The sequence below is a fragment of the Kogia breviceps genome, chromosome 1 (assembly GCF_026419965.1).
Source record: "Kogia breviceps isolate mKogBre1 chromosome 1, mKogBre1 haplotype 1, whole genome shotgun sequence".
In the NCBI taxonomy this organism is placed as follows: Eukaryota; Metazoa; Chordata; class Mammalia; order Artiodactyla; family Physeteridae; genus Kogia; species Kogia breviceps.
Window position 1 is genome coordinate 166,478,192 of NC_081310.1, and position 26,124 is coordinate 166,504,315.

General features: G+C 54.3%; 2 protein-coding genes across 3 annotated transcripts; both read right to left on the reverse strand.

The window, feature by feature from the left end:
* Nucleotides 1–485: 485 nt before the first annotated feature.
* DPH2 (diphthamide biosynthesis 2) lies at nt 486–3,879 on the reverse strand. The gene is made up of 6 exons (XM_059082942.2): nt 3,411–3,879; nt 3,124–3,236; nt 2,640–2,863; nt 1,757–2,440; nt 1,487–1,663; nt 486–1,405 (listed from the first exon to the last, which is right to left on the reverse strand). Exons 1-6 carry the CDS (start codon nt 3,555–3,557, stop codon nt 1,281–1,283), a joined length of 1,470 nt encoding a protein of 489 aa, XP_058938925.1. The 5' UTR covers nt 3,558–3,879; the 3' UTR covers nt 486–1,280.
* A 1,913-nt stretch (nt 3,880–5,792) lies between these two features.
* Nucleotides 5,793–26,124, reverse strand: IPO13 (importin 13). 2 transcript variants are annotated; one of them, XM_059082858.2, is made up of 20 exons: nt 25,117–26,124; nt 22,601–23,337; nt 17,298–17,438; nt 17,066–17,207; nt 16,807–16,973; nt 16,482–16,602; nt 16,248–16,395; nt 15,622–15,803; nt 15,510–15,536; nt 15,203–15,337; nt 14,798–14,941; nt 13,431–13,511; nt 12,751–12,888; nt 12,463–12,559; nt 9,242–9,294; nt 6,918–6,984; nt 6,771–6,829; nt 6,529–6,618; nt 6,056–6,237; nt 5,793–5,965 (listed from the first exon to the last, which is right to left on the reverse strand). In XM_059082858.2, exons 1-20 carry the CDS (start codon nt 25,198–25,200, stop codon nt 5,869–5,871), a joined length of 2,892 nt encoding a protein of 963 aa, XP_058938841.1. In that variant the 5' UTR covers nt 25,201–26,124; the 3' UTR covers nt 5,793–5,868. The 2 variants fall into 2 exon arrangements, 1 of the variants encoding a protein (XP_058938841.1); XR_010835818.1 differs by lacking the exon at nt 9,242–9,294 and having other exon boundaries at nt 25,117–26,006.

Sequence of the window (26,124 nt, forward strand, 5' to 3'; positions counted from 1 at the left end):
GGGCAGAAATCACATCTCCCTGTTCACCTGCTTCTTCAACATGCTGGACAACGCCAATATGCCAAGTTTCTCAGCAAATGTGGGGAATTAAGTGGTGAGTCATTTCATTTCACCCCTCTGAACCTTTAGGGTCCAGCAACTCCACTTTGCTTGAAGCACCCACAGTGCTGGTTTATGCCTGTTTTAGCATGGTGTACCCTTTGCCCAAATGTCTTTTTCACCTCACTTCTGATTATTTTTTTTTTCCCCTCCAAGCGATCCGGCTTAGGTTACACCCCCTCTGCGAAGCCTCTTCTGCGCTCCAGCTGCCTCTGGGGGCTTCCCTACTCATAAAGAATATTGCTTCACCATGTGGCAAGTGCCTGTAACTGCCTCTCTTCCCAGCCACACTGTAAGGAAAGGAATCCAGTCAAATACAATTCAGATCTCAACCCACAGGACCTGTGCAGGACCTGCAGTATTTGATGAATAAAAAGAAACAAGGAGAAAAATTATCTGGTTTATTCAAATTTCTGTGATCTCTCTGAGAAACAAATTGGAGTCAGTGTAGACCAGCACTGCCCGACAGAACTTTTTGCAATGATGGAAATGTCTTATAGCTGCACTGTTCTCTCGTGTGGCTATCTGAGCACCGAAATGTGATTTGTGTGATTGAGAAACTTAGTTTTTAATCTTACTTCATCCAAATTTATGTTTGAACAGCCACATGTGGCTACTGTATTGGACAGCATAGGTGCAGACAAGTGGTTCTCAACTGGGGACGCTTTTGCCCCCATAGGGGACATTTGCCAACATCTGGAGACATTTCTGGTCATCACAACTGGGGAGGGGCATGCTACCGGAACCTACTAGGCAGAAACCAGAGATGATGCTAAACATCCTACAATGCCCAGGACAGCCCCTCACAGCAAATAATTATCTGGCCCAAAGTGTCAATAGTGCCAAGATTGAGAAACCATGGTCTAAAGCATTTAGCACCTGCCTTTAACAAAGGCAGACCCTCAAATGTCTTGTGCTGTTCCCAGGAGAACAGATGGCCCAGAAGGCTTCAGGGAAGACCCAAAGTTGTTTCCCCATCAGTCAAACAACAGATATTTACTAAGCCAATATGTGCTAAGCCTTGTGCCAGTGCCAGGACAGGACAAGAAGAGCTGAATCCTATCCCCAGTGAGGGGCTGCCTCAGTGAGAGGCTCCTTCAAGGATCCTGGCAGAAGAGTGGGGTTGGTGCAGGGAGCACTAAAGGTCTTAAGTCCACCTGTGGCTCTGGCCCCACGTGGTATCAGCTGCTTCCCTCATCCTCGTAGGCGATGGCAATCCCTCGTCTTCCGCTCACAGCTGCCGTCACCGGCGTCTGACCCAGGCAGGGTTGCAGTCCCTGCCAGCTCCGGGAACTAAGGAATGAGGCTGCAGAGGGAGGGGGTTGAGGCTGAGTGGCCTGAACATGGGGGAAGAATTCAGATGGGAGTGGAGACTTGCCACACTCACCTGCAGGGCTGCTCTCAGCCAGCTCCAGCTGGGGCCTCGGGGTTAGGGCTGAGCATCCAGGATCAGTTGATGGCTTCCAGGCAAGTGGGGGTCGGAGGTCCCCAGTAATGAGTGACACATCTGGGGTATCCCACAGCTCCGAGTCAGGTGGAGGGAGGGGCACGTGGAAGGGAGAGCCTGGAAGGGAGGGAGGGAGAAAGCGGATCCATACTGGCCCCCCAACTCCATGCCCCAAGCATTTTTAGTCTAGGCAGTGCCCGCACCACTCACCAGGCAATAAGTCTGCGTAATGTGTGAGGTGGGGAGCCAGGCCTGGAGGTGGCCATGCAGGGTTGCAGGCAGCCTCCAGCTCACACGGTGCCAATACAGGCCGGAAGAAGCTGCCAGAAGGGTGGGTGGCTAGGGCACCCAGAGGACAGGCCACCAGCACAAAGACATCCACCTCAGGGAAGTTGGCAAGCTTGGCAGGCGTGGGTCGCCCCAGGGCCAACACATAGCTACGCTTGCCAGCAGCCTGTATCAGGTTCCGCAAGTGTGCCAGTGCCTCACGGTGTCGGGCCACACCCAACGTGCCCGCCAGCAGCCCCACCACACGGGCATCTCTGGCCCTCTCTACCAGATAGCATCTACGTGCTCTTAGCCGCCAAGCCCGGACACCTTCATCCTGAGTCCACCCTGTGTCTGGGCAGCAGGAGGAGAAGGGCCGCCCTGGCGCCCAGCCCAAGAGCAGCCGGCTCAGGTCTGGGTCAAGGTCAGGGTCAGAGGTGGCGTCAGAGCCCCCCACATAGAAGGCACCATACTCTTCCAAACACCTCCCTGGAGCCAGGGGGAAGCGGCGCCCAAAACGCTCCAGGGGCTCAGGATCTGGATTGAAGGAGCCCACTGGTAGGGGAAGAGCTGGGCTGGAGACAAGCAGGTCCAGGTACCGTGGACGCAGAAGGGTGGCCAAGGCCTCTGGAAGAAGGAGGTGGTGTCAGGATTGGGGTCTGGTAAAGCAGGATCCCCCCTCATCCCCAGGAGACTGAATGGGAACCAAAAGCAGAGGCTGGGGTCAAGCCCATATTGATAACTCCATGGGAGTGTACTGACATGGGGAAATTAAGGCACAAACTAGTCAGCCCACCCTTCCTGCATGCAAAGGCAAAACCCTCACCCAGGGCGTGGGCACAGGCCGGCTCACTCAGCAGCACCACAGGCGCTGCAGGGTCTGGGTTCTGGGCCTCGAAGGCCTTAGCGCAGAGCTCCAAGGCCACAGATCGCTGACCAAGGACGAAGGCAACGGGCAGTGGGCGGGCAGGAGGGCTTAAGCAGGCAGGGCCAAAATGTACAAGGGCCTGAGCTCCAGCTTGCTCAGCACCCAGTACATCCACACAGCAGCTGCAGAGGAGATACCATTAGTGAGAGGGGTTCTCATCGAGAAAAGCGTTGCCATTATCAATGAAAAATGTGGTCAATGAAGAATATGACGTTATGAAAAGAAGACACCGTCACTGAGAAGAGCTAGTATCAGAAGAGGAAACGTCACCATCAGGGAGAAACACAACCATCGGGGTCAGACACTGTCATAGAGGGGAAATGCCATGAGGCCTGGATCCCTAGACCTACCCCACCCTCTATCGTCAAGCTCCAGTTCACACCTGCCATAGGCTGTGTCTCCCAGAATGAACACCTTCGACCCTGTGGCCTCCTCCAGTCGTGCAGCCACAGCCCCAGCATCTCCCAATAGCTGATCAGGGAACTGCAAGGCCACCTGTAAGCATAAACCATGGAGTCAGGAACAGCCTCTCCTCTTCAAGGGAAACCTTCCCGGGAGTCCCTACCTAACCTTCAAAGCCCCTCCTCCCAGAGAAGCATCTCCCCTCATGCCCATCCTCACAAAATCACCCAAGATCCCGATCCTCTGGGCGACCCATCCGCTCCTCACCCGTTGACACCCCAGGTCGCGGACAAATCCAACGACTCGCTCCAGCTCATACACTCGGTCCAGGTCCCCAAGAGGAGTGCGCAGCCCGGCAGCGCCCGCCTCTCGCTGCAGCGCCGCCTCCTCGGGGCTGCTGAATGTAGACTCCATAGCGGGAAGCAGCGGGGACCTCCCTCAATCAGCTTCAGAACGGCCCTCAAAGTGTCGGAGCAGCTTGGTGGTGGAGGTGGTGTGGGTGAGGGGAAGTCAGTTAGCCCGCAGCCGTTGGGACAGGCCCCGACCCATCCAAACTCCCGTTTCTCCGCTATACGTGGGCCTCCCAGGGAGATTACTTCCGGGTTTTTGAGGCGGGGCTGATGGCAACTTTACCCATCTAAAAATCAGCACGGCTCCCGCCCTCCAGTCCTCGCCAAGCCGCCCCCAGAGAACCAATAGTCGGGCCTCCCAGCCCGAAGCCAATCGGAAGTGCCTCAGAGGAAGGCGCGGAGCCTTGTGGGTGTTGTAGTTCTCCTGGCCCGCCTCTCCGGGCGCTGGTCTTCCGGTTCAGCCGCCAAGCGCCCTCAGAGACACCGACTCCCTGAAAAGAACTACTCCAGTTTGAGCAGTTCCTATCCGCCTACACTGTTAAGCACTTACCATGCACTCTGTCAGCTGGGAGGTGATAGAGAATTAGGCATTGCATAATTTTTAAATTGGGTACCAAACTGCCTGGGTTTCAATATTGCGCTCTGCCCCTTGCTAATTACTGAGGCTCTTAGTTACTCAACGTCTTTATGGCTGTTTCCTCATCTGCAGAATGGGGCTTGTAACAATAGTACTTCTAATAGGATTGCTGGGGTAAATTAATTTATATATAAAACTTCATAAAGTAGTCCTTTGCATAGCACATGTACTGGAAGAATCCACTACTATCCTCACAGCAGTCTCAATCAAGCAAACACTGAGCACGTATCGTTCACCAGGTACTACAGAGTTTAGTCTTTGGAGTAAGAGCTGTAGCATTTTGCAGATGAGGAAACGGAGCCTCAAAGAGGCTAACTGCCTAATAAGATACAGCAAATCAGTGGCACCATCAGTACCCAGGTCTGATTTCAGAAGCTGTTCTTTAGACCCCTCATTCTCCCAGGTTATATATGCTACATTTGATCATGGCAGCAGGGAGGAAGACACCTGGGTGCTATGTCATAGGAGAAAAGGACAGAAAGTATGTGAAACATCTCCACATACTCCAGAAGTGGAAAATCAAGAGTAAGGTGAGAATGGGATGGAGGAAGGGTAAGGGAAAGGGGACAGAGTGACCTCAGGGGATGACATGAAAGGGGGGCTGATGCTGGCTGGTGTGGGAAGAGATTGAATGAGGATGAAGAATGCAGGACACAGAATTTGCGCAGAGGCTGGGAAAAGAACAGGAGAAAAAGTGAGAAAATCGTGGGAGCAACCAGTTCTCCTAACACTTCCAAAGGAGACTCATGGCTCAGGGCTGGGAGTCAGGAGAACCCAGTCCTGCTCTTGCGATCTTACTGAGGAGATGGCTGGGGTGCCTGAGAAGCAGCCAGGGTGGAACTATGGCTGAGATAGAAAGGGAGGGAATCCTGCTAGGGGAGGAGAGCAACAGCAGGCCGGGAGCTGTCCTTGGTCCTGACCAAACCCTGACCATCATGTGCTGGTCAGGTACCATAGAGTTGGGGAGCTATGGGTTTGCAGACAACACTAGGGCCTGCCTTCCTCTTCCTCTGGGGTCCACCATATCTCCTCCCCCACATGCTCAGCCCCGCTTTCTATACCTCTCCTCAACCAAGTGCAAGTCTGGGTGCCTCAATAAACCCACACAAGAAACACACCCTGGAATTCAAAGCCACTCTCCATTTCTTCCCTCCCAACTGAGCCCAGCCTCACCTCACTGCCAGCCCAAGGCCCCAAGTCCTCTACCTCGGAAACCTCCCGTTCCCTTCAGAAATAAAACTTCCTTCATGCAGCCTTCCTCATTGGTCCCGTTTCCCCATCTTAGTTAGCATGGTAGCTATGGACTAGATCCAGCTTTTGTTCAGACAGAACAAGGCATGGCAGAATTAGGGGCCTAGTACTCAGCATTGTTGATTAAGTAAATGTATGCATGCATAAACGTTGGGACTAATTTAATGGGGGGGGCGGGGGTTGCTGACACTACTGCAGTCCCCACCTACCTCAAGGGCATCCGCAGTATCTGGAATGGCTCCAGCCTAGGCGGCTTGGCTATAGCAGTGCCCCTTCCACCCCAGGAGCGAGAGGTTGGCCCACCACACCCTACCAAGGCCTGGGTCCAAGCATCCTCCCATCCTTCCCCCAGGTCTTCTGAGGTCACCCAGTTAGGTGGTGGTGGCAGTGGAAAGGAAGCAGAGACAGCAGTGGAGTTAAGGTTCAAGTTTACTCTTTGGGGATAGGAAGGGGTGAGGAGGAGGCGTGGGTGGGACGGGGGCGCCCCTCAGTAGTCAGCTGTGTAATCTGTGCCATGTAGCCCCCGGCACAGCAGTGTGAACTCTTTCACCATCTCCTTCACCCGCCTCTTGTTTACTCGCTCGCTGAAGGAGAGAAGGGAGAGCAAGTTGGCACCATCCACCACGCCTCCTCTGCCCCCTGACCCGAGCCCAGGCCCTGCCAGCTCTGCTCACCGAAGGATCTGTTGGCTGAAGGTGTCCTTCTGTTCAGGGCTGAGGCGGGCAGAGGGAAAACCAGGTGACTGAAGTGCCTCCTTGATCCACACGCTCAGGAGGCTGAAGCAGTGTTTGTTCAGAGCAAATAGGATGTCGGCAAAGCAGTCCATGAGGCTGCGGGAAGCCTGGCCCCCAATGGCCTGAGGGAGACGGGTTCTCAGCACACCAGGGCCTTGCCCCTTCTGCAGCAAGGGTGCCTAGCCACACCCACCCACTCCCGGACAGTTCCTCAGCCAAAGTGCATATGACAGGTGAGCACTGCTTTTCAGGAGCCAGCTGATCCTCACAGAAACCCAACAACTTCCAGCCATTTACTTGATGGAGAAACAAGAGCTTAGGGAACCAAGGCTCAAGCTCCCCAGGAAGGCAGCTGCCCCAACAGTGAGGGCCACCCAACCCCCATCAAACCCCCCACACCTGCTCCATCTCACCTCCAGCACTGCTATGAGCAGCATACGGCCATCCTCCTGTACCACCTTTCCCACAGGTTCTACTTCCCCACACCGAGGCAGCAGCTCTGTCTACAGAGGATGGAGAGGCCCGTCAGCCCCAGCTCTTTTCCCCGTCCCCCTGGAGACAAGACCTGCACACCACACCCCTAACCTCTAGAGTCCTAGGCAGGGTGCGCTAGGTATAGGGGTGGTGGGGGGTTAGGGGTCAGCATGGGACTCACAAAGAAGCCACAGGAGGCCTTGACAGTAGGTGCTTCAGGGAACTTGAGGGCCAGCACAGCTGTGGGAGAGGCAGAGGCAGATCAGATGGGTCTCAAGGATCCTCCCAAAGGGGCCCCAGGCCCACCTGTCCACCTCGCCCCACTTACCACACTGGAACACAGCTTTGACATCCAATCGTTCACACAGGAACAAATCTGGCTTCCGCTTCAGAGCCTGCAGGAGGTGGAGCTGGTAAGCCCAGCCCAGCCAACTCCAAGAACCATCCCCCCACTCACCTGCCACCCAGACCCCAAGTTCACACACCGCAAGTAGAGGCTGTCAACACCAGCCACCCAGCCGTCTCTGGGGGACCCAGACCACTCCAGAGCTCAGTAGGTCAGGAGGGTAGCAGCCAAGGGATGCTACGTACATGTATGTGTACATGAACGCACAGGTATATGAGAGAGGTTGGGAGTCATAATGCAAAAGTTTGGGTCCCAAGTCACCCCTGATCAAACACCTCACTCCCCACCTCCCACCATCAGGGCCAGACCTCCTGCAGGCTCCAGGTTGCCAGCAGTGACTTCACTCTGATTCACAGAGGCAGCTGAGGCCCCATGGATTTGTTAACAGGGCAGCAGGAAGAAGAGATGGCAGCTGGACATGGAGCCCAGTCTAATAGCCCCCCTCCTACGTCCCGCCTGCATTCCTCAGACACTCTCCAGCTTAGGAAGAGGAAAAGCAGGGCAGGAGCCTGGGAGCCACAGCCCCACCTTTCACCCAGGATACCCTGTGTCCAGGCCCTTCTCCTCTATACCCAGCCCAGGAGCCAGGGCTGCCATGTCAGGGGGAGTGGATGGAGTATAGGGGCAGAGAGCCCACCCCAAGTGGTACCAGGGCATGACTGGCACATCCTCAGGTCACAGGAGATGCTCTGCACAGCTCCCACAATCATCAAGCACTGCTGTTCCCCAGCAGCCCCCCAATGCGTACCACATCAACCCCTAACCCTCCAGTCCTCACATACCTTCCACTCCCCCATGTTTACTCTTGTGCACACAGCCCCACATGCACCCTCACTTGAAATGCCCTACTGACCCTCTATCACACACCTCTATCACATCCCTTGTACACACCACTCTCCCACATTTGCTACACACCCTCACTACATATTCACATCCCACCCCCCCACATCCCCAAACCATGTCCACACGCCCACACCCTCGTCCCACCCGGTTTCCCAGCACGTGCACTCTCCCCACGCACAGGCACAAATACATACTCAAACGCCCTCACCCCAAAGATGCACCCTCATGGGTACCCTCACACACGTCCACCCAGGCCCAGGACACACCACCCGTTCCCACTCCTCCTGTGCCCCCTCCACTAGACTGTAAGTTCTAAGAGACTAAGAACTGTGCCTGCTTTTGCTCACCATTATATTCTCAGCACCTAGCAGACTACCAAGCATGTATTAAACACTCAAAAAATATTTGTACAGTGATTAAGAAAAGAAACACATAATTTACCCCAACCCATGGGAACCCCCAACTCACAGGAACTTCCTGACACATAGAAACCCCCCATCATACTAACCCCACATTCCCACAGCCCGACACATATATCTTCTCAAACATACAACCCCTAATACAGACACACCACTACCGTACATACGCCTACCCTCCATAACACACACTCCCACAGCCCAACACACACACCTCCAACACACATCAATATTCAGACTCCATCAGTGCCTAACGCACATCAACACACAACACGCAACAATGCACAGGCCCACACTTCAACTACACATTTATCCCGACACTCAACACAATACACGTAACTACTTACGGCAGCCAAGTGATTTCTGCTCCCTTCCCAAACCAAACTCAAAACATACAAGTAAGGTCCGACACACTTACACACCAGACACATCTCACAATGAAGCCAGCACCCCACCTCCCAGCAGCAGCAGGATCTGTCTGACAGCCCAGCGACAGCCAAGCTCTGGGCTCCACCGCAGCACATTCAGCTCGGCCCCTCCCTCGGAGCTCCTCCCAGCCTACCTCTCGAGAGCAGGCTGGGGGCACTGAGGCAGGTAGTTCCCGGCAGGAGCACGGGGACAGTGAACCCCAGGCCCTTCAACTCCGGTCCTGCCCCTGAACTCCTCGGCCACCCCAGCCCCACAGGAGCTGCTGGGCACAGTTACCACCCCCTCCCTACCCCACCCCCCAGGCCAGCCCAGCTCCCTCCCTTCGGGATCAGCCTCTCCCTGGTCTCTGTGGAGGACTGAGCTAGTTGAGGCAAAGGGGCACTAAAGGAGGATGTTGGGTTGTCAACTTCCACGGAAACAGATGAAGAAACTCTATTCAACTGAACAGAAAAAAAAAATTTGTCAACAGAAAGCTAAAAATAGGCTTAAATTGAATTTCAACATAAGAGAAAGAGAAAGAGAGAGAACAGAACGTGAATGAATAAAACTAAAACACACCTGTGCCAGGAGTTGCATAAATGAATCAACAATATCAGGATGATCCCTGGGCCCTAAAATATAATAAAGATGGAACTTAAGAAAAAATTATACAAACAGCAACTCAACCTCATATAGTTATGTGGGACTGAGAGCCTGCAGGGAGACAGCGTGGGGGCACATGAGCAGCAGGAAGCAAGATAAAGAAACAAAACATACAAAAACCATGAACTGGGAGAAGCCCAACAGAAAGAGACGGCAAAGTGAAGGACGGTCTGCCCCAGCTCCCTCCCGAGGGGCCTTCCACCTACTCCCCGCTCCTCCTCGGATCAGTCCCCAAGTGATCCTGCGATGCTCGAGCAACGCTGGCCACCACATAGCTGGACAAACAGCCCCCAGCCTCTTGCTGTGGCCTCTGGCACGCTGCAGTGGCCCTACACTGCTTCCTAGCAGATACCTCCCCATCACTAGCCATCAAAGAGGAGGGCAGGGCTGGTGGGAGGTTGGTCCTTGGTACTGCCTTTGGAGGCCTGGCTGAAGGCCCTGGAAAGGCCCGTGTATCATGGTCTGAGCAGGTGCCCCCTCCCTTCCACGGCCTTAGGGCTCTTGGTTTAGCCAAAGAAAGGAATCTGCTGGGTTCTCTTAAACCAGAAGACTCCTTCTTGGGTACTTCAGTGCCCCATATGCTGTGGGGATGGCCAGGCAAGCCACTGGCAAGGCCTAGGGGAGGGAACTGCATCATGAGGCCAAAAATAGAGCCCCACCCACAAAGCCCCTCCACATGGACACAGACCCAGCAGAGAGCCAGGCTCAGGGCTGACCACCAGCTCCCACCATCTGGACGCAAGAGGAAAGGGAAACCAGTCACCCCACGGGGTGGTGGGAGGGCAGAGCCTGAGGAAAGTACGGCAAGTCTGGGACAGCATAGCAGGTGAGAGGGAACCACCCTGTCCTGTGAGACAACCAACAAGCCCAACAGATAGGATGTTGGACACTACTCTGCTTCCAGTTCTGAGGACACCTGTGGCAAGGACGAGGCGTGCGCCTGGAGGTCCTGCCCGCCGCTCCACTCTCAGGAGGAGGTGCTGCGGGAACCCCTGCCTGAGACACCACTAAGCAGCTGTGTGATCTTGCGCAAGCCACAGACGCTCGGTTTCCCCGACTGTCAAGTTGATAATAATCTCTCTCCTGCTTCCTTCGGGCTGTGAGGAGCCACTGATAAAGCCTGTCCCTTCCACATCTGTGCCCCAAGTTACTCAAGTCTTGGAAAATGAAGCCCAGTGTGCCCCATGCCTGGGTCGCCCTGCAGACGGCAGGTCTGGTGTTCAGCAGCCACCCTGCTAAAGGTGGGCCGGACAGTGAGGAAGAAAGGCTCCAAGGGCAAGGAACCCTCGTCCTCCTTTCTTCAACAGCGTCTGGTGCCTACTCTATGCTGGCCTTGTTCTGACGGATGCAGAGGGAAGAGAGCCAAGCCTGCCCTTGAGGGGCTTAGTCCAGGGAGAGAGACAGACATGGGAGTTGCTTACTGAGTGTGATCAGTGCTGTATCAGCAGTGCATGCCCGATGCCGTTTTGGCACAAGGTCAGAAGCACCCAGCTCTGCCTCAGAGGAGCTTCCGAGGACTGATGCATGGGTAAGGCATGGAGGAGCGAGAGCTCACCCAGTAAAGGGCACAGGGCAATCCAGGCAGAGGAGCAAGGCATAGGAATCAAACGGGACACGGTGAGGAAAAATCAGGGTGGCTGAACTACTGGAGCCATTCAGGAATGGATGTTGAGAAGTAGGCAGGAGCTATGTCACGTGGAGGGCAGTGGGACGATAACCCCACAGTGATGGGGGAGCAACAGAAGGGCTTTAAGCCAGGGAGGGAAAATGCTCAGATTTATGTCTTCTAAGAAATATTACAGCTGCATGGTGCCGAATGAATTGGAGAAGGGCAGATGTCAGGGAAACCAGTTAGAAGATTGCTGAGCTGATCCAGATGGCACCGTACACTGGAGCAGTGGCTGTGGAGGGTGGGGAGAAGTGGGCAGGCTGAAGGACCACCACGACCTGTCCCCAGCTGGATACGAGGGGGAGAAGTGGAGCTGAGGATGACCACATCCGGGTTTCTGGCTCAGGTTTCTCCCCACTTTGGAAACTACCCATGGCCCACCAGAGCAGAGGCCAGCATCATGGGACCAGACACCGAGGACAGAAGCAGAGAGCACTCTAGCTCCAGCTGAGACTCCTGGTGAGCCTCAAACCTGTGACCACAAATCTAGGCAAAACTCAGGAGGCTGGAGGAACAACACTGTTTCCTTTCCGAGTGAGAAGCCTGGGTTAGGCAGCAGGGGAAGCCTGGAGCCCCCTGCTCCCAACTTCTCTCAGGCAGAGGGCCGCAGTGAATGGGGTGCTGGGACCACAGCCAAAGAATTCTGGCCTAGAAAGGAGTAAGTCTCAATGTAGGGAAAGGAACCAGCAATCACTGAATACATCGTGTGCAAAAACCCCAAGCCAGGGCTTCCCTGGTGGCGCAGTGGTTGAGAGTCCGCCTGCCGATGCAGGGGACATGGGTTTGTGCCCCTGTCCGGGAAGATCCCACATGCTGTGGAGCAGCTGGGCCCATTAGCCATGGTCGCTGAGCCTGTGCGTCCGGAGCCTGTGCTCCGCGATGGGAGAGGCCACAACAGTGAGAGGCCCGCATACCGCAAAAAACAAAAACAAAAACAAAAAAAATAACCCAAGCCAGGGGCCCAAAAGATGCTACTTTAATACCTGTAACAATCCTATTGAGTATCTGAAAATCTCCATTTCACAGATATGGGAATGAAGGCTCTGGAAAAGTAAGTGACTTGCCCAAGGTCACACAACTAGTTGGTGGTGATGAGCTCAGAATCTAGGTCTATCTGACTTTGAAGCCACGCTCTCTCCACTTTTCATTCTATCCCAAAGGAAATGGAGTCAGCCTGGTGCCCCAAGTCCCTCAGAGCTTCCAGCCCCATCTTCCCCCACATCCAGACTGGCCCTGAGTCCAGCAGGCCAGTAGAAGACATCATTCACTCTCTTGTCCACTTCAATCTAAGGTGTCAACTATCTGTAAGGTGACAATTGTGCTGTGCTTGATCCCGTTAGTTTCCCATCAAGTCCCAGGTGCAACTCAGGGGAGAGAGGAGAACAGAGTGGGCAGCTTTGGCTCCCCAGTTGGGGAAGCAGAGGCAGTGGCAGTGGCGGCAGCAGCAGAGACCCTGGTCAGGACCTACCTTGCTGGAAGAGGGTGAGTGTGACGGAGGTGACGAGCAGGAAGAGGGCCTCAATTGGGGGAAAGTGGGCAGGCTCATGAGCAAAGATGTGGACCAGCTACAACAAAGCAGGGAATGCTGGTCAGCTGAGGCCCTGGCTCACCAGGACAGGCCAACATCCCTGGGATGCAGGTGAGAACCCCTGCCACAGAAGCCATCCACCCCACTCCACCAACCCGCCCAACACCGGTGTCAGATCTCTGTCTGGGATGACATCCCAAACACTGCTGCATCCACCAGAAGGCCCACCTGTCGAGTGAGGTCAAGAGCGGAGGCCTGAGGGATGGTGCTGTACATCCGACCCAGCATCTCACACAGCTGTGGCACCATGGGGGCAAAGTCGTCCAGCAGAGTCTTAACTGACTTCTCGAAGATAGCGCACACCGCCTGGGAAGAAAGCAAAGGGGCCCTAGTCAGCAGGTCACCATTGGCTGGAGCAGAACTGAGACCCTGCACAGAGGAGGCCTAAAAATGGGCCCTTACCTACAAGCCCTGTCTGGCTCTGCGAACCAAGGAAGGTAGGCAAGTCTGACCCTCACCCTGGAAGGCAGGAGGCTAAAAGGCCCTTCTCAGAGGGGCTGAGGATGGAAATTTGTAACTTAACTCTTGCTACTTACATCCTCACCATTGCCTCTCAGGGAGCAACAGTAGTGAGAAACTTCTGAACTGAACAGAACAAAGGCAGGTGTCTGATGCTAAAATGGATCCCTGTCACTCAGCCCCAGCATCAGTCCTGGGGTCGAGCACTTCTTGTGATGCTGGGAAGCTCTGAATGTCTTCTCCAGAGATTCCCTGTGTCTATGGGGCAAGACTCATCTCCTTTACTTCCTCCAGGTCATCTCAAGCCGAGGTGGGGCAGCAACACCTTCTTCCTGCTCCACCTCTGAGCAAAGTCACCACAGGGGCTGATGGCAAGGGTCAGGACTCACCTCCACCACCTGGGCATCATTCAGCCATTTGCTCAGCACCTTCTGGATAAGCTGGAAGACCTGCTGCAGTACCACCACCACCTGAAGACAAAGGAAGAAGTGAGGTGTCCCCACTACCACTCTCACCCACCCAAGAAGGACTACTCAGTAGCTGGAAGTAGGCCAGGAGTTCAAATCTATTACCCCAGACTGCCCATTGAGGATTCAGTGCACGGGACCCTGGAGGCAGGAGTGCTTTGCTGAATCAGCATGAATGAAAGAGGATACCCCGAATTCTGGGGATCACCTTAGAGGAAGCCTCAAAGTGCAAAGCAGGCATATTACAAGTGCTTCAGAAGATAACCTTTTAAAAAAGTCACTCCCTATCTACTTCTGCTCAGTAAAAGTATTTTAGTGCCAAAGGCCTATGGGCTAGCCTCTGAAGAAGCAGAGATGCTGTCTTACCCACATAGGCTTAGGGTAGAGAGCCCCAGGGGATGCATAGATACAGGAAGCTTATGGTGGAGCAGAGAGCAGCCTGAGGTTCTGGGAGGTGAGGGAAGGCAGGATGATGACTACCATAGGAGAAGGGGCTCTGTGGGAGGACAGTGGCCTCGGTTTGGTCTGGAGCCAAAAGGGTAACTGAAACTGGGGTGGGGGGTTGAGTACAGGGGCCAGGATACTGTGGCTTCCTTTTCTCCAGGAGAAACCCTGGAGAGGATACTTGGAACAATGACCAAAGCAGTCCCTCACATCTGTACAGAGCTTTACGGTATGCAAAGTACTTTCAATCAAGACCACCCCTGCTGTCCAGCACAGTTCTATGAAATGAGCACCAGATATCCTGATGTTCATAGTTTTGAATGGGAAGCTGAGGCTTGCCCCAGACCAACAGCTTGTAAGTCCCTTTTGTGCCCGAGCTTACTGCAGTACTTATCACACTGCTCTGTGACAATCTGTTTACATGTATTTCTTCTAGACTAGGAGCAACTCAAAGGCAAGAACTATTACATGTGGAGTGCCCATAGGGGACAGCGAATGCTGAAGTAGAAGGCCTCACAGAGTTGGGGATTAAACAGGGGTCCATAATTACATCACTCTGGGGTTGTAGGATAATGTCGGTGTCCCCCATGGGGAGAAGGAAACACTATAACATCACCCCAGCTGGCGGGGGGGACAAAGACAACATCACCCACAGGACTGAGACAATGACATCACTCCCTACAAAGCAAGGGGGCAATGGTAGGGTCATTCACAGGGTCAGAGGACCAAATGCATCATGCCCCATGGGGCCAGGGACACAATGACAATATTACCCGTAGAGTTCAGGGGTGACTATGACATTCCCACAGGGTTGGGGGGGCAATAGCAATGACAACATCACCCACAGGGTTGGGTCCCTGCGGCACTGGCAGCTTCCGGAGCTCAGAGCCTTCATGATCATCTTCATGATGACTGACGTCCAGCGTGGTGAAGAGGTTGGAGAGAAGCCCCAAGATGTGGACAATGGCCAGCTTGTTGGAGGGATTAGGCTACAGGGAGAAGGGAACCAAGCTCTGGGTCTCCCAGCCCTGACTGCCAGCTCAAGCCCCACCCCTCAGCAGTCACAGCCAACACGAAGGGAAGCCCCATAGTCCCACTGCTGCTCCCCAGCCACACACACTCACACACGCGCACACACTCACACAGTCACACGTGCGCACACACGCGCACACTCACACACATGCGCGCGCGCACACACGCACTCACACATGCACACACACGTGCGTGTGCGCGCACATCAGCTCACTCACTATCTCCTCTGCCAGCTTCTCCAGCTGCTGGATATACGGCGAGATGAGCGAGTGCAGGTTTTTAAGAATCTCCTCCACTTGTAGGGCCGACAGGAGGAAGCCCAGTGCCTGCATCAGCCACATGCACTGGCTCGTCTGTGGGGCAGAACATCGAGGGTCAGTCCCAGACACACCTGGTTGTGGGTGGGAAGAATGAACCTCTTGGGGAAGGTTCCGAGAACAGAGAATAAGGTGCAAAGGCAGAAGATGGGATTTCTACAGCTCCCCACAATACCCCAAGGAGCCCCTTACAAACTTTTGAACTCACCTTATGGATCTGTTTCATCAGCACATCCTGGGGAAAAAAAGAAGGAATATGGTGTCAGCACAGGGCAGAGTGTGCCCTGAGGCCCAGCGACACACCCAGGCCCCCCGCATACCTGGGAGACAGCCACGATGTTGGCAGCATAGGGCGGCAGGTCATACTTGCATTCTCGGCAGATCTTCTTGAGGGTGGACACAGAAGAGATAGAGAGCTCGGGATTGCCTAGGGCATGCAGTACTAGGGGTAGAACGCTGTTGATCATGACAGGGTGGTCAGCCAGCCATTCAGACAGAGCTCCTGGGGGAAGAAGGGAGAAGGCAAGACATCTGAGGCAGGCCAGGCTGGTTGTGTACCATGTCCCTGTGAGGCAGGAAGAGCTCCTGGCAGGGTGGAGTTGCAGCCCCTGTATGGAGCGCTGCTCATTCAGAGGACTGAATGGGCAAACACGCATGCACATGCTCAGACATGAGCCTTACACCTGAGAAGCAGGAAGGTGTTATGCAGTAGAGGCCCAGCGCTGTTATTTCAGTGACAGCGAACTAGCCTCACTGAATTGCAGCTAGCTCAGTGCACTGTAGCAAGGACCCCTAGACATGCCAGGACAGTCAGTTGGCTGCAGTTCTGATTGTGTGTGTGGGCATGTATGTCTCCCACTTTGGATAGGACCCAGCAGGCTGGCTGTGGCTGGGGATGTGTGCCTTGGCTCTGGGAATGTGCTCATGGGTGTGCGCCAGGTCTCACCAATGGTGAACATGACAGTGTCCGCCAGCTGCACATTGCTGATGCTGATCCGTGGGATGAGGCCAATGAGCCCGGGCACCACATCAGAATAGTTGACATCGATGGTCTCTGCGATGGATTGGAAGCCATAGAGCAGGGCCTCTGTGTGCTGGGAAAAGAGGATGCCACTGGCTTGGCTGAGGAGGAGGGTGCGACAGGTCTGGGAGGGCTGAGGGAATCAGGCTGGGGAGGTACCTGCCAGGAGTAGGGCTCCTCTGAGCTGGTAAGTAAACGGCCCAGCTTGTCATAGAGGTTGCTGAGCAGCTCGGCCCCCAGCATCTCATAGACATACATGAGTGTGTCTGAGATGTCCACCCTGAGAAGCAGATAAAGGTCTTATACACCGCCTGGATTCTTCCCCCAAGCCCAGGAGCCCACCCCAGTTCCCTCAGAGCCCTGTCAAAGTGCCTATAGAGAAAGGAGGCCCAGGATTCAGGGAGGCTGGCCTTGGGCCCCTCCCCTCATTGCCTTCAATATTTCAGGACTCCCTTTAGAGCTAGGATTGGCCTGCTACCATCACCTGTAAATTCGGAACTGCTCCTTCTCATCTGAGGACCAGAATCCATATTCTTCATCAGAAGGGAACTGGGCCTTGTGCAGAAGCACATCTACCAGCTGGAAGTAGACCGGCCGGTATACCTGCTGGTACACAGCCTGCTTCTCTGCCTCAAAGGACAGAATGTCATCCTGAGAGAGCCAGGGAGGAGAGTTAGCCACAGAAGCCCCTGATCCACCTTCTTCCATCATGGCCCAGTCCTACTGAAGGTCACATGACACACCTGCAGCGTGTACCAGAAGGTGAGGGTCAGGGAGCTGGTCGTCTCATTGACAGGGAAGTGGCCAGGGATGCCCGTGCAGAACATGATCATGTTGACAAGGGCCAGAAAGCTCTGCCAGTGCTCCACTTGGTCCAGCAAGGCCCTGGGAGGGAGGAGACATGGGGAGGTCATTCCACCTCCCCCACTTCTTAGAGGGCCCTACTATCCAACCCCCAGCTGCCCCTCTCCTCACCGGGAGTGGTTCTCGCCCAGGGCCACAGCAATGCGACAGATGCCATGGGAGGTCTCCATGTCCCCATTCTGCACTGCCTGTCGCAGTTGATCCTGCAGTCCCAGTACCAGCGGGATGAGTTTCAGGAGTGTGTTCACATACCTGGAGGCATAAGGTGAGAAGACCCATCATAGCTGTCTGCCCATCCCCCACCAGATTTAAGAGAAAGGCACAATTTCCCTGTTGTCCATCAAAGCCCCCCTTCCTTCCCACATCAAACCCAAAGTGAAAAAGAGGTCAGGGCCTACACGGCAGGTTTCATGCTGCCCAATTTGAGAAGAACCTTAGGTCAGAGACTTCCAGGAGAATTCTGGGAAGGAAGTACGAGAAGGTAAGTGTTATGGGTGGACTTGTGTCCTCCAGTTAGACTCAGAGTTGATGCTGAAATGGGTTAAGACTTTTGGGGAGGTTGGGATGAGGTGAATGCGTTTTGCATGTGGGAAGGACATAAATTTTGGGGGACCAGAGAACAGACTGTTATGGATTGAACTGTGTCCCCCCAGAAAAGATGTGTTAAAGCCCTAACCTCCAGTACCTCAGAATGTGACCTGATTTGGAAATAGGGTCATTGTAGATTAGAACACAGAGTAGGGGGTGGCCCTAATACAATATGACTGGGATTCTTAAAAGAAGACATTCATGTGAAGACAGAGACCTACAGGGAGAATGACATGTGATGATAAAGGCAGAGGCTGGAATTATGCAGCTGCAAGCCAAGCGGAACACCAAAGATTGCCAGCAAAGCACCAGAAGCTAGGAGGTGGCAAGGAAGGATTCTCCCACAGGTTTCAGACGGAGCTGACACCTTGATTTCAGACCTCTAGCCTCCACAACTGTGAGACAATAAATTTCTGTAGTGTGTGCCAGTGTGTGGCACTTTATTATGGCAGTTCTAGGAAACTAATACAGCCAGTGTCAGGGGAGACTGAACGAGGATGGGAGACAGAAGAGGTAATATAGGCTGAGGAGTCCTGTTAAAGACTTTAGAAGGCAGCAACAGCTCCTGAGAGCATCAAACTCCACCTTCCACTCCACCCCCTACCACTAAACCCTAACTCCTAAGGACTCTGGTGGCAATAAGGAAGGGAGAGAAGTAGATGATGAACTCAGAGGGAGCTCAGAGGCAAAATAGGGATATGAGGATGGGGAAGAGTCAAGAACAACTCTCCTTGGTGGAGGTATTTACTGAGACCTGGAGGAGCGGGTAGAGGGGGACATGAATGAAATAATGGGAGGCCAGAAGGTGGTAAGTTCAATGTTAGGCATGTTGAATCAGAGGTACCTGGTGAGATAGGCAGGTAGAAGTGTCCAGAGAGTTGGAGATAAAAACCTGAAGCCTGATGGAGAGGTTAGAGCAAGAAACATAGATTTTGGAAACATCAGCAAACAGCAATGGGAGTAGATGAGAATTGCCCAAGAAGAAACTGTTGAATGAGAGAAAAGAGCACAATGATGCCTAAAGAAGGAGCAGAGGAAGCAGAATATACAAAGGAGGCTGAGAGAAGTCTAGCTCCATTCCCAGAAACCTGCTTTGTGGAGATGAGACTAAGCAGAGAAGTGATACTCTCAGGGGGGGATCCCTCTGCTGTCAATCATAGAGTCACCATAGCACTCTATGGAGGGGAGGGGTTACTGAGGGTCCAGAAGGAGTTCTATCTGGACTTGTCCCAAGCAGGTTGCTAGGAGGTAGCCCTATAACCTTAGGTAGAGGATGAGAAGGACAAGAGGCCACCAGTCCAGGATGTTGGCCTTCTCCACATCCTGGTTCTGGTGGGACAAGACGTCCCTACCAGTGTACCCGCAGCCCAGGGACAGATCCAGAGGGTGCTGCCTGGAGACAGTGGGGATAGCTTCTGTCTCATGGCCCTGACACGGGCTGCACCACAAGACAATGGGCACCTTCAGACCGGACTCTGGCACAATGAGTAGGGGCAGGGCCAAGGCCATGGCCTGCAAACTCCCCAGTAGCTGAGACGGGGGCAGGAGGTAGTGCCCTACCCTCACAGCATCCCCACTGTATTCCAAGATTCCCTCACAGCTTCAAAATTCATGTACACGGTAGGTACTCAATGAAAGTTCTTAATTTGTCTCATCTATACCTCGCAATTGAGTAAATCAAAGAGTACAGCCCAGTAGAACTCAGAGTATTACTCAAGGTCACAGAACAAATTGGAGACAGATTCCAGGCTAAGACAGCTCCTTACACAGTTATAGATCTGCTTCTGTTTCAAGGCCCAACCTGAATTTCCCCAAAGGAACTATGGAGATCTCAGCCCATATCTGAAGTTCTAACTGATGGGAGCCCCCAAGAGCCTGTCTAATTCACCTTCTTTCCCTTCCCCAGTGAAAAGCTTTTCCAGGATTAAAAACAAATCTCAGGGAAAAATAATTTTTTTTCAAAGGAGAGAGAGCCAGGCAAGCAGCAGCAGCTGTGGAGGGGTGGGAAAATGGTGACTTGAGTACAAGCTCAGCCAAGGAGAGAGCTGACATCAGGACACCTGGGGAGGTAGTGGCTGGATGACCCAGAAGTCAAAGCCACTGAAGGTGACTTTCTCAAGCCAAAGCCAGGAAACAGACCAGATAGAGCAAGGCCCAACACTGACTCCAGGCTGGATGCAGCCCACCCATGGGGGAAACTCTTGCATAGATTTCCTACCACCTGGGCACCTGTGCCTGAGACCTGTGAGCAGACACAGGCCTGAGGCCTTGAGGCTTCTAGGTTTGGGGGAGGGAGATAGAGCGGATGTCTCTCAGCACCATGGCTGAGCCTGGGTTCAAAAGGCCTTGCTCCTGTTGGTCAGCTCGAGCTGCCTGGGCAGGGCTGCTGGGACTCCTTGACTGCCACTCACACTGAGCTCAGCCCAGACCTGCAATTAGAGCTCTGGGAGCAGAGTTGAGAAAATGGGGAGAGTTGCTAAGCAACCAAGGGGGCTGCAGCCAATGGGAGCTCAGGAGGCTATAGGTTCCCTCACTGACTCCTTGCTCGCTCATTCGTTCAGAGGAGAAGAGGCATCAATTACCTGCCAAAGCCCTCGAGACTGGCTAGCCGGGTAAACCTGGGTGTATCCAAGGACACCCCACATCACCCACGCACTGGCCCTGCCAATTCCCCTCAGCCACCAACTGTCTGAGCCCAGCCAGCCAAGAAAGGCCTTGACCTGGGACTTGGTACCCACCTGAAGTTGGAAAACCTGAGAAGCCATGGGAAAGGGCTCGTACTAACTGCCAATGCAATAGTGATACCAAATGCTAGTGACTGCCGTTTATGGAGTATCCAGGAACCATGCTAAACCTTTCACAGACATTCTCTTATTTAATCCTCATACCAAAATATTCTCCACAGAATACCAGGGGCAGGCCCTGGGCACATTATCCTACTTAAACTCTGTAATATGATCACACCCATTTTACTGATGATAGAAACTGAGGCTTAAAAGTGGTTTGCCCAAGGTCTCAGATCTAGGAAGCGAACCCTCTGGGATTCAAACTCAGACATGACTAATGCCAAGGCTAGAGCTATCAACCACTTCCCCAGGCCATCTCTTTCAGTGGTATCTTCCCCTCTGGTTCTGCCAAGCATTCCCAAAGCCTCTTCTCTGAAATGTGAAGTGTCAGGCCTCCAGTCTTGCCCTGGCCAATCCAACTTACACTCATCATGCCATTTTCTCTGCTTACAATCCTTTAAAAGCTTTACATCATCCTCAGGATGAAGACGAAAATCTTAAGCCTGGCCAACAAGGTCTTGCATGATCTGGGCCTGGATCTCCTACCACTGGCCCTTATACTCCGCTATCTAATCACACCCACTCCCCAGGCTCTCTCACACCCTTCCCTTGTTCGGGCTCTTCCATTTCTCTGGAAGGTCCTCTGCATATCCATCACCTCCATATGGTTAACTGTTCCACAGCCTTCAAAGCACAGCTCTATTGTCACTTTCTCTGGGAAGCCCTTAATAACCCTCAGACTGGGTTAAATGCCTCCTCTGGGTTCTGACAGCCACCCGCTCCCTCCATCAGAGTGTTCATCACATAGGCTCTACTTGCCCACCCAAGTGTCTACTAGATTGTGAGCTCCTATCCTGCAGAAATCAACCCATCTTTAGGCTCCCTGTGCTCAGACCAGGGTCCCACACATAAACAGACGCTCAAGCAACACTTGCTGAAGAAGCATCTCATTACACTCACCTTGTTTCGGGTCCTTGAATGTATGGCGGTGCTGCCCACCACAGGCCTTTGCACCTGCTGTAGCTCCTGAAGCCTGGAACACTCCCTCCCCTTCCAACCTCCCCCTCCCCCATCCTCGCCCCTCACCACTCAGGCAACTCCTACTTTTCATGCGTTCAAAAAATAATGAATGCTACCAAGTGCTGCCAGGCACAGTGTGACAAAATAAAATGACAGAGTGACTGTCCTCACAATGCTGAGAGACTAATGGGGAGACATACATTAATTTATAATGAAACTGTGTTACGGGCTAAGAAGGAAACACACTGGGAGCTCTAGAATAAAATAATAGAGACCAAACTGAGTCTTAAAAATCATGACTTCCTTAAGGAAGTGAAGTTTCAGCTGAGGCAGCAGTGATGTGACAAGTACATGTGATGGTTCAGAGGCTAGAGGGAGCCTGGGACACTCACAGAACTGAAGAGATTATGTGAAAGTGATGAAAGCAGGGAGCATGGCACGAGACAAGGCTGGGGACGCCATGTTGTGCAGTGGCCCTGTGAATCACGTTGAGGATTCTGAACTTTATCCTAAGAGCAGTGAGGGCCCGCTGGAGATTTCTGAGCAGAAAGGAAAGATTAGATCCTCATTTTTAAAGGATTGCTCTGGGTGCTGGGTGGGCAATGAAGGGTGTAAGTGTGAAAACCAGGGGCTGGTGAGGAAGCCCCTCAGTATTCTGGGGAGAGAGGTGAGGATAGCTTACACCAGGGTGGTGGTAGTGGAAATGGAAAAAACAGATACACAATATAGTCAGAAGCAGAACACCAGGACTTTGTGACTGCATGATTGAGAGAAAGAGAAGGGAGAGTCAAATATTTTCATTGAATAATTCACTACATGGTTAGTTGTCTAATGTCTGTCTCCCTCTCTAAACCATAAGGACAGGGACCATGTCTTGTTTGGTTCCAGCATAGGACCGATGTCTAGCATAAGACCAGGCATGCAGTAGGCACTCAATTAGTGTTTACTGAACAAATGGATGGATGGATGTGTGGCTGGCCAAGCAGACTGTCCATCTCCGGAAGGTGGGGACTGGCTCACCTCTGGGCATCAGGCTGCGAGATGGCATTGACAATGGCCTCCACGCTGCTGTCGAAGAGCTCTGAGTCCTGCAGAGCAGTGAAGGCAGCCTGAATGAGCGCCTCACAGTCCTGCAGGGGCACCTCCAGCTGCACCCAGCTGGAAAAGCACTTGAGCACCTTCTGACGCACACAGCTGGGTGAGCTGGGCTGCTGCAGCAGCTGCTCCAGCAGCGGGAAGACAGCCCCGCACTCCACTGCCAGGCTGGCCCGCACCAGGCTTTTGCGATACTGGGGCAGGCGGCTGGTCTGGAACTCCTCGGGCAGCACTGTCAGCAGCTCTAGCAGGGCCAGGCAGCGGCCCTGGCCATCCACCGGTGAGTCCTCAGCCTGGAAGAGCCGTACCATATCTGCCACAGCACACGGCCAAGCGTCAGGCATCATGCTGAGAGCCAGCGAGGCCAGTGCCACGCACAGCCGAGTCAGCACAATCTTGGAGCCACTGGCAAAGCGGGTGAGCTGGGTGAAGAGCTGTGCCTTTAGACTCTCATACTGGTCAGTGGGGATGTCACTCCAGTAGCGAGAGATCTTGATGTGCAAGGCACTGGCCCCAAAGTACTGGATCTCAGGGACCTTGTTGGGCTGCAGGAGCTGCCAGCTGAAGTGCCAGGCCTGTGGGGAGACCTGGGCCTGCATCAGCCACTTCTGAGCCAGGTTCTTGTTCTCAATGTTGGGGTCGTAGTAGAGCTGGTGCAGCGCCTGCAGAACAGCACAGGACTGAGCAGGTGCTGGCTACTCTGGATCCTGCCAGAGCCCAGAACAGAGGGCAGAACTTGGTCCTGCAAGACTGCTCTCTCTCTCTGACTGGGGGGCTGAGCGGGAAGGGAGAGCTCAGGGCTCTGCAGTGTTTCCTGGGCCTGGAGTCCTGCCGATATCTTGAGTGTCCGAACTCTGCCCATGCTCTACCATAATCCCTTCTCCTTATAACAAAACATGATGGGTTCAGAAAATGAACTTCCACAGGAAAGCAGCAAAAGAGGAGGCTGAGTTCCCCGAAGGGGAAGCACCTGAAGTAAAGGGCAAGGCCCAGGTGGAAGGAATGGCTCCATAGGGAAGAAGCTAAACCTGAGAAGAGTATGAAGCAGCCTGAGGGCCCCCCCCCAACCCTCCCAGGCACAGCTGCTCTCATCTACTCCAACAGCTCCATTTAGCTCCCCCAGGATCATCCCTAGGTCACTCCAGATGCTGGCACCAAAGCCACTGTGAAATCTGAGCAGGACTAAGACTTTGCCAGGCAGCCCTAGGGCAAAGACAAACTGGAGAGGAGGGTGAGAACACTCCTCAGAGAGCACACGAGAGGGTCCAAAAAGCTGATCCAGTGAAGTCTTGGCCTGTAGCCCTGGCAAACGCCTAGCCTGGAGCTTTCAACTAGCCAAATCCCCAGGGTCCCAATTCCATTAGGACTTCACACAGTAAGAAAACAGTGGCTTATCTCTCTGGTAGCACATGGAACAGTATGCCACCATGCCAACACTGCCCGGCCCCAGGGGGTGGAAGAGTGAGGCTAGGACTCTCACCCCCTAAGCAGGCTCCATCCAAGTAGACTTAGCCCTGTCTGTTTCCCTGACAGCCAGTTATAGCCACTGTCCCTTGTTTGGACCCTCAGGGATGCTGAGGCAGGCCCGAGAACAGAAGCAGAGAGACACATCCTCACTACTGGGTATGGTAAACGGGGCTCAAGAATAACAAACGAATATCTGCAACCATTCTCTGCTTTCCAGCGAGGTAGCCCCATCTCCCCATTCATCCCAGGGAAAATGCATTTCTGCATTCCAGGCCTCTGGGGGCAGAACCCAGAAAAGAAACAGAGAAGCAGTTCAAAAAAGACGGACTGGTCAGTGGGGGAACCTGGGAGTGCCATGGCAGGAAGCCATGTGGGCAGGTGAGTAGGGAAGAACTCTGAAGCTGCCAGCAGGACCAGGCTCCTTGGACCCAGCACAAAACAAAGGGGGCCAACCCTACTCCTGCCTGCCCAGGAGTGGTCTGGCCTCCATCCAAAAAAGGAAGGACCCTTCTCCAAGGAAGAGTGAAAACATAACCCAGACTGTTTTAGTTCCAGATTATTTTCTGAGCCCCTGGCTCAACAAAACACGTCCAGGATGGCTCAATATCACTATGGTTTCTGGAGACTGAGCTGCAGGTCTCCCGGGTCCTTGGTTTCTTACTGCACTGCTCATGCCGTTCCCATGGAGCTGGAGAATAGACAGTCTGGCTGGAGGTCTAAACCGTCAGCACCCTGGAAGGACCACCCCAAGACCACAGAATATCCACAGAGGACCCATGTCTAAGGAAAGCCAAAAATAGCCTATTAAGACACCATTACATTGCTGTCCCGCCTGCCCAGAGAGACAGCAAATGCCAGGTGCTCTGGAGGCACCATCCCAACGGGCACCCAGCCCAAGCCTGGGCTCTGGCATTAGTGTCAGTCCCCAGAACTTCTGCTCTGTCACTGGAGTGCCCACCCCAGGGCCCTCATACCTTCTCCACGTTCTCCACAGTGAAGTCCAAGGCTGGTGCTGCTCCAGCCCCTGCAGCCCCCGGCTGCTCCTCCCGCCGCTCCATCTTTGCTCCCTCCCCAACAGGGAGGTGGACCGTGACCTGTCTCCTGCCCCAGCCTCTTGGCTGCTGGCCCCCTGCTAGACTCCGGCTTCGGTGCCCAGGGAGCGGTGGGGTGACAGGGGGCCCAGGGCGAGCATGGCTGCCGAGGCCTCCCCACCTCGGTTGGCAGGGGGGCTTGCCAGAGGCCAAAAGGGATGCTCTTAAGAGGAGACCCACTGAGGGGGACTCCTAGGAGGAAGCCGTCAGTGAGGAGTTCGCAGGCAGGGGTCCTGGTGATAGGTCAGGGCTCTGTCCCCAGAAGCTATGAGGAGGGAGTCATAGGGGAGGGAGGCCTGAGGGAAACCAAGGCCCTGGCCCGTGAGGGGTCACACAGGGTCGGTGGCGTGTACCCACAACACCCTCTTCTGAGTGAGCTCTCGGGTCCTAGGAAGAGGTCACGGGGGTGGGAGGCTACGGGGAAGAGAGCCCTTCGCGGGTTACGGAGGCGTCCACCGAAGCGCAGCGGGTACAGCTTCGTAAGTCTGGGGCGAAGAGTCCGTGGAGTTAATGGGCTGTGGCAAGTCCCCACCGCTCGGCCTGGCCCGCGCTCCTCTCACTGCCCGGCGCCGGCCCCTCTACCGTCGCTGCCTCCGCCCCACTGACTGACAGGCGAGCTGGCCCGGCCGGGACGGGGCGGGGACCTCAGAGAGGCGCGGGCTGCCCCAAGCGCCTGTCCCCGGCACCGCCGACTCAGAGGCCGTACCCCGCAACTCGCGCCTGCCCTGGCCCGACTCGGCACGGCACAGCCGAGCACGGCCCGGCGGAACTGTGCGGAAACTCTTTCCGGGTCCTTGTTCCTGTCCTCGCTCCAGCCTGCGTGCTCCCGAGCAGGCGGCGGAGCGGCGCTCCGCTCGAGGCCCCCGTCGAGCCAAGGCCCCCGCCGCTGCG

What these genes read in the sequence shown, in the direction of transcription:
- DPH2 (XM_059082942.2), bottom strand. Translation starts at nt 3,557, where the DNA reads ATGGAGTCTACATTCAGCAGCCCCGAGGAGGCGGCGCTGCAGCGAGAG. An exon ending in GGAGACACAGCCTATGGCAG is followed by an intron (nt 2,864 to 3,123) that starts GTGTGAACTGGA and finishes TCTCCTCTGCAG; the next exon opens with CTGCTGTGTGGATGTACTGG. An exon ending in GGCTGAGAGCAGCCCTGCAG is followed by an intron (nt 1,406 to 1,486) that starts GTGAGTGTGGCA and finishes CTCCCTCTGCAG; the next exon opens with CCTCATTCCTTAGTTCCCGG.
- IPO13 (XM_059082858.2), bottom strand. Translation starts at nt 25,200, where the DNA reads ATGGAGCGGCGGGAGGAGCAGCCGGGGGCTGCAGGGGCTGGAGCAGCA. An exon ending in CAAAGCTGTGTTCCAGTGTG is followed by an intron (nt 6,830 to 6,917) that starts GTAAGTGGGGCG and finishes CCTCTCCCACAG; the next exon opens with CTGTGCTGGCCCTCAAGTTC. An exon ending in TGCTCATAGCAGTGCTGGAG is followed by an intron (nt 6,238 to 6,528) that starts GTGAGATGGAGC and finishes CGTCTCCCTCAG; the next exon opens with GCCATTGGGGGCCAGGCTTC.